This window comes from Mytilus edulis, chromosome 8, assembly GCF_963676685.1.
Source record: "Mytilus edulis chromosome 8, xbMytEdul2.2, whole genome shotgun sequence".
Lineage (NCBI taxonomy): Eukaryota > Metazoa > Mollusca > Bivalvia > Mytilida > Mytilidae > Mytilus > Mytilus edulis.
The window spans coordinates 50,914,665-50,925,279 of record NC_092351.1 but is presented as its reverse complement, the minus strand read 5'-3'; the positions used below and the strand labels follow the sequence as shown (position 1 = coordinate 50,925,279).

Here is a 10,615-nt window from a genome sequence, read left to right as displayed (position 1 = left end):
TGTGTCTTAAAGTTTTTGATCATGCACCACGTAATCAAATTGGTTGGCCCTGAGGTCTAATAAGTCCAAATTTGAACTTTGTTTTATTTCATAAAATTCTTGAAGTAGTAAAGTAATTTGATAATATGCTGAATTTAGTCAATCACTTTAGATATTGGACCGTAATGGGTAAATGTTCAACACGGGTTACTATCCAGTCCACTTCTCTCAACTCTTAGAGGATTCACGAGGTAGTGATTTCTATTGATACATGTAGCAGCTGTAACTGGCTCTGCATTAGAAACCAACGGTAATGAATTATAACATCATTTTCTTGTCTTTTATTGTTCTAGCGTAAGGTAATGATAATGGTTATGTTAAAGGGTACACTTAGTTCGGTAAAATCTACATCGGGCAAGTAAAAGACTTTATATATGAAGTACACATGTCTTCATATAATGTGTCCACTGTAATATATTGTATGTGTATGTTTGAAATCATACTATGCAGTATCTGTTTAAATAAAATTGAGAATGGAATTGGGAACTATGTCAAATAGAAAACAACCCGACCAAAGAGCAGGCAAAAACCGAAAGTCACCAATTGGTCTTCAACGCAGCGAGACAATCCTACACCTGGAGGTGGTCCTCAGCTAACCCCTAAAAAATTGTGAACTAGTTCAGTGAAAATAGACTCTGAAACATATAAATGAACGACAAATAAAACATATACAAGACTAACAAAGGCCAGAGTTTCCTAAGTAGGAACAGGCGCTAAAAATGCGGCGCTGTTAAACATGTTTTATGAGATCTCAATCCTACACTATACATCTAGCCAATAGAAAATAATGAAACACATAGCAATATGCACAGTTAAACTCAGTGTATAAGAAGTCCAAGTCCGATGTCAACATAGGTAACAAAAGAATCTAAGCAAAATGACAATGATACATACATCAATAAAGGACTTCTAGCAGTTACTGACATTCAAGCTCCTGATCTCAATTAGGCTTATTGGAATAATGTGTCTTCATCATTTGTTTAAACCATGTCAGGATTTGCTCTTGGTTTTCACTTGTATCGTTCATCGGTTGCGTTGGCTTGTTTTTGTTAGATTTAATTATCCTTTTGTATTTGCTTTTTTTATTATACTTTTTTATGTTATGCCTATGGTAACTTGGGTACAGTAAGATTTTTTGAAAATCAAAATACAAATATCACAAAATGTTTAAAGAGGTTTTACAGGAAGTCTAAAGTATTATCTACACGACGAGAACGTATGTTTCAATATAATCATACAATAATACATCATCGATATGAAATGCGAAGTGCTTTTCTGTTGAAATTTGAACCTTCAATATTGAAATTAAACTAAGATTTACAGATATTGTATTTTTGTGTTAAAAACAACACATATTTCCTCATTAGTGATTGATATCTAGAACAGAATGAAAGTTTCAGAAATAATATGTTGGACTACTTTCCTGGTAGCTGCGTGCCTTATTTTAACAGATCACTGCAATGCCAATCAGTATGGAATTTGCTCCATAAACAAAAGGTAGTATACCTATGTACTAGTATCTTGATCGTTTTAAACTCTGTTTAGTCATGAAATATCATTCGTTAATTGCATGCACCTTTTGTCGAATCAGTGAAAAGATGGTCATTGTTTTTTTTTTGTATTAATTTAAATTTAACAACACAAAATAAGTAAAAACAATTACATCATATCTAGTTGATTTTTCAATACTTTATGCAACAATTCAATATTTGTTTTGTCATCTGCGCACTGCATTATATCAATATATGAACGTTATGAATCATGTGAATTCTCTGTTCAAATCAGGTTTATCCAAACATTATACGGCAAATGTCTGTACCAAGTCAGGAATATGGTAATCGCAATTTTTCACATGTATCGTTGATTGGTTGCACTTGTGTTTTTTTGTTTTGAGTTTTTGTTTTAAGTTTTAGTTATGGACTTCGCTGTTTTGATTTTGCTTCAAGTTCAATATTTTTTGTTATGAACTATTTTTTTACGCCTATGGTTATGGGTTCTGTTAGATTTTTTTTTATATTAAACTTCGAGAATATAAAAAAAAATGTAAGATGTTTTACAAAAAGTGAAGACAAGGATATACTAAACAATATTACCGTAAAAATAATATGATAATTACAGAATGCGGATATGATAAAAATATATGTTATTCCTTCAAGATACTATGTCGTTCCCTCAATATGTTCTGTCGTTTCCACAATATAGTTATATTGTTCCCTCAAGATGCTATGTCGTTCCGTCAAGATGCTATGTCGTTTCCACAAGATAATTATCTCGTTCCTTCAAGATACTATGTTAATCCCTCATGATATTATGTTGTCCCTTCAAGATAGTTATATCATTCCCTCAAGATATCATGTCTTTCCAACGACATAGCAATAAAATTCGAATAATATATCAATACAATTTTATAGCTATGCTATTGAAACGATATAACTATCTTAAGGGAACGACATTGTATCTTGTGGGAACGAGATAATTTCCTTGAGGGAATGGCATAATAGTTTGATAGAACGACATAGTATCCTGTGGGAACGAGATAATTTCCTTGAGGGAATGGCATAATAGTTTGATAGAACGACATAGTATCTTGTGGGAACGAGATAATTTCCTTGAGGGAATGGCATAATAGTTTGATAGAACGACATAGTATCTTGTGGGAACGAGATAATTTCCTTGAGGGAATGGCATAATAGTTTGATAGAACGGCATAGTATCTTGTTGGAACGAGATAACTATTCAAAGGAACATCACAACATCTTGAGGAAACGTCATAGTATCAACAGGGAACGAGATAACTATCTCGTGGTAACGACATACATGTACCATTGCATCTTGGGCGAACGATATAACTATCTTGTGAAAACGAGATAACTATCTTGTGGAAACGACATAGCATCTTGATGGAACGAAATAACATTTTGAAGGAACGAGATAACTATCATGTGGGAACGACATAGCATCTTGAGAGAACGACACAGTATCTCGAGGGACAACATATTTTTTTCTTTCATGGACGCATTCTTGCATCGTTAGTTTTAGATAAAATGCAAATTATTCAAATCTTGTGTGATATGTATGTGCATTATGTGTATTTGTACAGATATATATGATATCTGCAGGATGTTTACTTTACTCTTTTTCGGAAATAATATAATCTAATAGAATCTTTGACTTTTATTGATATAAAATATTGAGCTCATTACGCTCTAGTTGCTTGTACAATTTGACGAAACACGCTTTTGAAGTTTAATAGTTTCTTCTCAACAACGTATCCTTTTTTTATTGGAAACAAAATAATGTGTTGTGATAAGGTTTCCTCTTACGTAACTTATAAATTCTATTTTCTGTATAAAATGTACTTTAATTTGGGCATCCATGCATTGGGTGTTACGGCTTATACATACATGATGATTTACCTTGTAGGAAAGTTTGCTGTTCAGCTTTCGAGTTAAGAAATGGAACATGCAAACGTATGTATAAGTATCTTTTTTGTGTGCTGTTTTAGAAATTCAAATGTGACTTCATTTTTTTGTACATTTTTACAATTTCAAATGTTACGACAGTTTTTGCGTTGAGGCCTTAACTAACTCGGTGTGTCTATTTTCTGTGTTTGTTTATGTAATGTATCCGGGTTACTTCAGGTAATTAGTTAATACTTCAAACTTCAGTTTTATCATGTACTATATCTTTTATATAGTAATTTTATAAAGTTTACTGTTTGCAAACGTATACATTAATCTAAATAATAAGGATGTTCTTATGATATCCCAAGCAGAAATCCTAGCCGTATTTGGCATTTTGAACTTTTGGTCCTCAGTGCTGTTCAATTTTGTACTTGTTTTGGCTTTCCTACTTGTATATCTGGGGGTCACTAGTAAGTCTTGTGTGGAAGAAACGCACTTCTGAGATAATAAGTTTTAAACCTAGTGTCTTTTGTTAGCTATTATTCGTGCGATTCTTTGTCCAATATGTTTTCCTATTAATGTGTATTTTAGTCCTGTAATGTTGTGTCGTAACCATAAAAGAGGGAGGTTTAATTTGGCATGCCACAATATCAGGTTCAACCCACCATTGTTTTCTTTTAAAAAAAAATGTCCTGTACCAAGTCCGTAATATGGTCATTGTTATATTTTAGTTCGTTTCTGTGTGTATGTAACATTGTGCCTATGCTGGTGGACTATTAGTCCCCGAGGGTATCACCAACCCAGTAGCTAGTACTTCGGTACTGGCATGACAATACGGATTTTTTGTGTTATTAAAATTTGTTGTTACAAAATATTAGAAATAATTATAAATTAAGGAATGTATCTCCCTCATGCAAAGCTCTGATTCCTTTCACGGATTTGGCTATACTTTTTGGACCTTTATGATTATACGTCTTCGTCTTTTATATAAGCTTTGGATTTCAAATATTTTGGCCACAAGAAAATTGGTACAGTTAATTTATTACTACCACTGGGTCGATGCCTCTGCTGGTGGACTATTAGTCCCCGATGGTATCACCAGCCCAGTAGCCAGTACTTGCGGTAATGGCATGAAAATACGGATTTTTTTGTGTTATTAAAATTTGCTGTTACAAAATATTAGAAATTATTATAAATTAAGGAATGTATCTCCCTCATGCAAAGCTCTAATTCCTTTCACGGATTTGGCTATACTTTTTGACCTTTTGGATTATAGGTCTTCATCTTCTATTTAAGCTTTGGATTTCAAATATTTTGGCCACGAGCATCACTGAAGAGACATTATTGTCGAAATGCGCATCTGGTGCAAGAAAATTAGTACCGTTAATTTCATTATCGTTGTGTGTGTTTTTGTCGTTTGGTTCTTTTTATATTTGAGTGTGACTTCATATTATTTTAAGACGTGTCGCGGTACTTTTCTATCCCAAATTCATGTATTTAGTTTTGATGTTATATTTGTTATTCTAATCGGATTTTATCTAAATTAAATGCTAAGTTCGTTTCTGTGTGTGTTACATTTTAATGTTGTGTCGTCGTTCGTCTCTTATATTTAATGCGTTCCCCTCAGTTTTAGTTTGTGACCCGTTTTTTTTTTCTTTTTCTATCGATTTATGAGTTTTGAACATTTGTATACTACATGTACTAATCTCAGCCTTTATTTAAAACTAATTGTATTGAATAAACCGATACGATTAAAAATATGTGTCATCTAGATTTTTAGAATTAGTAATTTTAATCAAAATTGTGAGTGAAATTTTAAAAATTAATTTAATACATTTATTATTTTTATGAACAGTGTTATTTATTTGTAATATTACATGGCTAGGCTCGTGCTGCACATATACATGTAAGTCTAAGAAGACAGCTAAAAGATTTACTTGTCGTTAAGAAATCATGCCATCCAATACTTGATACATTGCTTGGGACTTTTCTTTCAGTAATTACTTCGACATTGCAGTAATACGAAATTTGTGCGGCTGCTATGTCATACCGAAAACATTATACAGTTATAACTGTATTTTTTGCAAATCGACGAAAAAACAAAGTTGAGCCATGACCCTCCTCAAAAAGTCGTTTATTAAAAAGAAATCAAGTTGGAAAAACAAATCCGACATTTGTAAGAATTATGAACACTGTTACCATTAACATCGATTGGCCTTTTATTATGTTCATTATTAAGAAACGAGATTTATGCAACAAGTATCTCAGGACAAGATGAAATGAGAATTTAAACTAGGTAATGCTAAAATGTATATGCATTTTTTTTCGTTTTTTCGATAATTCGCAAATAATATTTAACTTAACTTTTTCGTATATTTCTTTTTTAATAGCATGTCTTGAAGGCTACAATTCTAAAACTGATTCAGAATGCAAACCGTGTACTACTGGAAAGTATGGTAAAAAATGTGTAAATAATTGCAAATGCAACAACACTGAAAGGTGAGCACAAATATGCCTTCAATACAAGATATATTTGTATACAATGTAAATATATATCCATTTTGAATTTTGTTTTATTATGATGTCGAGATGAATTTAGTACTTCTCTTTTAAAAATTATCTTCAAAAGCTTCTGATTTCAACTAGATCTATATTACAAGTGACATTCATATTATTGGGATTTTCCTAATTCTTTTCAGTGGCGGATGCAGGAATTTTCGAAAGGGGGGGTGCTAGCCCAGGGCAAAGGGGGGGTGCAGGGGGGTGCAAAACATATGTCCCGATTCAAATGCATTGATCGGCCAAAATAAAGGGGGGGTGCGGACCCCCGGAACCCCCCCTCTGGATCCGCCACTGCTTTTGCAATATTCGTTTAATTTCAAACTAATTTCATACATGGAAATGAAAATATCATTAGGCCAAACACATGTCACATTTTCCACTGACGTAACGTGACATGTGAAATGTATTGTGTGAATGTATGTGTGTATGGCATAATACTATAAGATAAGTGCACATCAATTACTGTCTGTTTGAAATTCACGAAAACTGAACGAGATCAAGGATTCGGAATTAAGAACTTTTTTAGAGAGAGTTTTTACATTTGTAAACTGCAGTCTAATGACTATTAATCTCGTCAATGTTCGACTGCTGTCCCTGAAGTCGCTGCATATGAAATTATAATTTTGAACGTTATTTTGAGAATTATGTTATAATGCAGATCATGCATTGTATTGGATACATGCAAACAAAACCTCTCTGCATCTGACACGCGAATGCCATGAAAGATACATGCACATCTTCATTTAAGAATTGAATGCTTATTTTTGTAAATTCATTGGGGTGTAAAAGCGTTGACCGAAGTACATTTTGTATGAAGCTCAGAAGCGCTTCATTCTAAAAATGTGCGCACGATCAACGCTTTTACATCCCTATGAAGTTACAAAACGAAGCATTCAATACTTTGAATTACATTTTTTAGTTACTAGGCTCATGAAAACACGAATTTTATCATTTTTGTTATGTAATTCACCTGTGCACTTTATTTTGGGACCTCGTGTTATCATGAATGATAATTTTTATTGTGTAATGCAATTGCTTAAGGAATAACACGTGATGTGCAGTTACCCAATCAGATAACGTATTATAATAAAACATACATCTTATGTATTTACAAAATATTAAAACATAATTATAGCATCACTATCGTCTATCTGCATGTACATTGTATACACGCACCATGTGAAGACAAACACCTTCTTTGCTATGCCTCGTTGTCCAGTGTTTTTTGAAAAGTTACATGCGCAGTTCAGATTATAATTAATTATTCAGATTGCTATTATATAGATATAATGGAAGTGCCGGAAATGGGGGTATTAATATGCTTTTACACATGGTAAACATGTACATGTTGAACTATAGAAGTTTAACGAGTTGATATACTTGTACGTTATATCTTTTTACTTTGTCTAATTAGGTGTAAAACTGAGAATGGAAATGAGGAATGTGTCAAAGAGACAACAAACCGACCATAAAGCAGACAACAGTCAATTTGCAAAGGCCACCAACGGGTCTTCAAGGCAGCGAGAAACTCTCGCACTCGGAGGCTCCTTTCAGCTGGCTCCTAAACAAATACGTATACTAGTTCAGTGATAAGGGACGTCATACTTAACTCCGAATTTTACACAAGAAACTAAAATTAAAAATCATACAAGACTTACAAAGGCAAGATGCTCCTGACTCGGGAAAGGCGCAAATATTCGGCGTCGCTAAACATTTTTTTTTTACATCTTAACCTCCCCCTATGCCTCTAGCCATTGTAGAAAAAACCAAACGCACAACAATACGCATAGTAAAACTCAGTTTAAGAGACGTCCGAGTCCGATGTAAGAAAAAGTTACAAAAGAAAATAAACAAAATGACTATGCATATGAGTAACATAACTAAATGTATGGGAGTACGTATACATTGTATTGCATGAAAATTGTGTGTCGTTTGTTTGTTTTGTTTTTTTTCGTTTTCCAACAGTTGAGAGCGCTAAAAACGCGTTTTGTCTTAAATATCCACCAGAGGTGTTCAAATCAAGATGTGATATAAAGTCTAGAGAATCATATTTGATTTACATATTTGTTTTAATTAAGAATTGAATGCGTCTTTTTGTAAATTTATTGGGTGGTAAAAGCGTTGACCGAAGTACATTTTGTATGAAGCGCGGAAGCGCTTCATTCTAAAAATGTACGCACGGTCAACGCTTTTACAACCCTATAAAGTTTCAAAAAGAAGTATTCAATACTTATAATTACATTTTTTTAGCTAAAATCGTGAAAACACGATTTTTATCCATTTTTATTTAATTCACCTGTGCACTTTTTTGTGGGACCTCGTGTCATCATGCATGATAAATGTTATTGTCTGATGCAATTGTTTACGGAATAACATGTTAGCCAATCAGAATAGCGTATTATAATGAAACTTACATCTAATGTAATTATTACTATAGGTGCGATCACATTAAAGGGTGCATCTCTGTTGACGCAAGCACGAAAGGTGGGTAGTGTATATTATTACTTCCAGATTATGTAGAAAAGAGAAACCAACTGATACTATTGCCTTTTTAATTCTTCAAATATTACAGTTTCATCCCTCTTATATATTTAGGATTTCGTGTTGCGAAATATATAGTTTTAGATGTAGTGTATTATTGACATTTTTATCTTTCATTTTTGCAATGTTGCTGTCCATCTTCTTAAAGTTTTAGTTTTTAATGTACCCTTCTTATCTCTGATTTTTTTTTTAAACCTAAGGTTATCCTGTCGAAACAACTGATTCACAGGCGCAAAAATGCGACAAACTACTCCCAATCAAAATAACATTTTATAAATGTAAACCATTTTAGGTCAGGGTACGGCCTTCAACACAGAGCCGTGACTCTCACAGAACAACAAGCTATAAAGGACCCACAAATTACTAGTACATGTGCATTTTTATATATGTGGATTTCGACACCGTAAAAAACACATTTTTTTAAATTATTGTTTTTAAAGAAACGGAATTTCAAAATCTGTCGTTTGCAAGACGGAGTATGCTTTATTTACGCAGAAAGCATTGTCCCGTGCAGATCCTCCTTACAGACAATTTCCCCAACTCAATGTTTTACTTGTAAAGATGGGACTTCTTACTTTTCTTTCAGAAAAGAAAAACGCAAGTAAAAACAACTCTCAAAATCAACCTACTACATCAAGTAAGCGCTTGTATATTTATTTAGTATATTTCTTTCAACATTTTTGAGATATTAACTGCAATTGAATACATCAAAGATGCTAGTGGCCTTCGTTTACACGACACAAAATGTGCATTCCGAATTAATTACATTGCATATACAAAATTAAAGAAAATAATGCAGGCATGTGATGTTTTGTAAGTATGATATGTTGAAATGCTTATCATTGCAAATGTATTTGAAAATTAGTTCAATAAAAAAAATGTTTGAAGAAGGTGTCCGTAGTCACAATCCTTCAGTTGTCTCAATCTAAAATCTTCAATTCTTCACGTACAATGTATGCTACAATGTACATTTATATTATTAAGATGTCATGAAATAAAGGGAAAGGGACACAAACAGTCTCTTAAAAAACTAGACTTCCTTCAGTTCATCCAAACGCATGCAGACATGGTAAATCAACTTGAGTTAAAAAAACATTAACTTATCTATAATGTTTCAATTAATGTATTGCTAAACATAGCTATATGTTTCGAAAACATTTTACATATAGAACGGTGTTTTAAACTAACTATTGTATACTGTCTAAATGTCTTGACTATTTGCAGTTTGTATACTAGAACATGTATTTAATTTGCATATCATAAATTTCTAGATGGTGGTGATGTTGTCATCTACATGACATGTGTTGCAGTTGTTAGCGTTCTGGTTGTTGTTTGCGGTCTTATTGTTAAGAAGAGAGAGGCAATTTGCACCAACCAATCCGGAAATAAGTCAGTGAAACACCTGATTCACAAAATGAAACAATCGACATCCCATAATGGACACAATAAAAAGGTGGCAGAGAGCTTATATGATGAAATAGATGAGAAATACATGATTAATTTTGTTGGTGAATAACAATTTTTGCCTTCGTGCAGCTTTTTGAAGATGAAACTTCAGCCACCTGATTAGTACTTCATTACATTTTAGTTTAATCAAACATTGTCTTTTTGTCTTTTGCAAAATTTCAAAATGAAATTTGAGATTTTTAATAAATCTAGTACTAAATCATAATACATTGTTCATTAAAATTGAAAAAGGAAATGGGGAATTTGTCAAAGTGACAACAACCCGACCATAGAGCAGACAACAGCCGAAGGCCATCAATGGGTCTTCAATGTAGCAAGAACATCTCGCACCCGGAGGCGTCCTTCAGCTTGTCCCTTAAAAATATGTATACTAGTACAGTAATTATGGACCTCATACTTAACTCCGAATTATACACAAGAAACTAAAAATTAATAAACATACAAGACTAACAAAGGCCAGAGGCTCCTGACTGGGGACAGGCGCAAAATTGTGGCGGGATTAAAAATGTTCATGAGATTTCAACCCTCAAACCTTTTAAGAATCAAAAATCTTTCTTAACGTAAAGCCTTTAAACATTATTGCCATTCCATGAACGCTTTAT

General features: G+C 33.0%; 1 protein-coding gene across 1 annotated transcript; it reads left to right on the top strand.

Annotated features, from left to right (window-relative positions):
* The first annotated feature begins 1,328 nt into the window (after window positions 1–1,328).
* LOC139487038 (uncharacterized) lies at window positions 1,329–10,139 on the top strand. Its single transcript, XM_071272055.1, has 6 exons — window positions 1,329–1,536; window positions 3,463–3,509; window positions 5,834–5,942; window positions 8,443–8,489; window positions 9,133–9,183; window positions 9,818–10,139. Exons 1-6 carry the CDS (start codon window positions 1,427–1,429, stop codon window positions 10,060–10,062), a joined length of 609 nt encoding a protein of 202 aa, XP_071128156.1. The 5' UTR covers window positions 1,329–1,426; the 3' UTR covers window positions 10,063–10,139.
* The last annotated feature ends 476 nt before the right edge of the window (window positions 10,140–10,615 follow it).

Bases quoted from the DNA above. Each gene is read 5' to 3' on its own strand.
- LOC139487038 (XM_071272055.1), top strand. From the start codon at position 1,427: ATGAAAGTTTCAGAAATAATATGTTGGACTACTTTCCTGGTAGCTGCG. The intron at 1,537-3,462 runs GTAGTATACCTA...TTTACCTTGTAG, and splicing joins ATTTGCTCCATAAACAAAAG to GAAAGTTTGCTGTTCAGCTT. The intron at 3,510-5,833 runs GTATGTATAAGT...CTTTTTTAATAG, and splicing joins AAGAAATGGAACATGCAAAC to CATGTCTTGAAGGCTACAAT.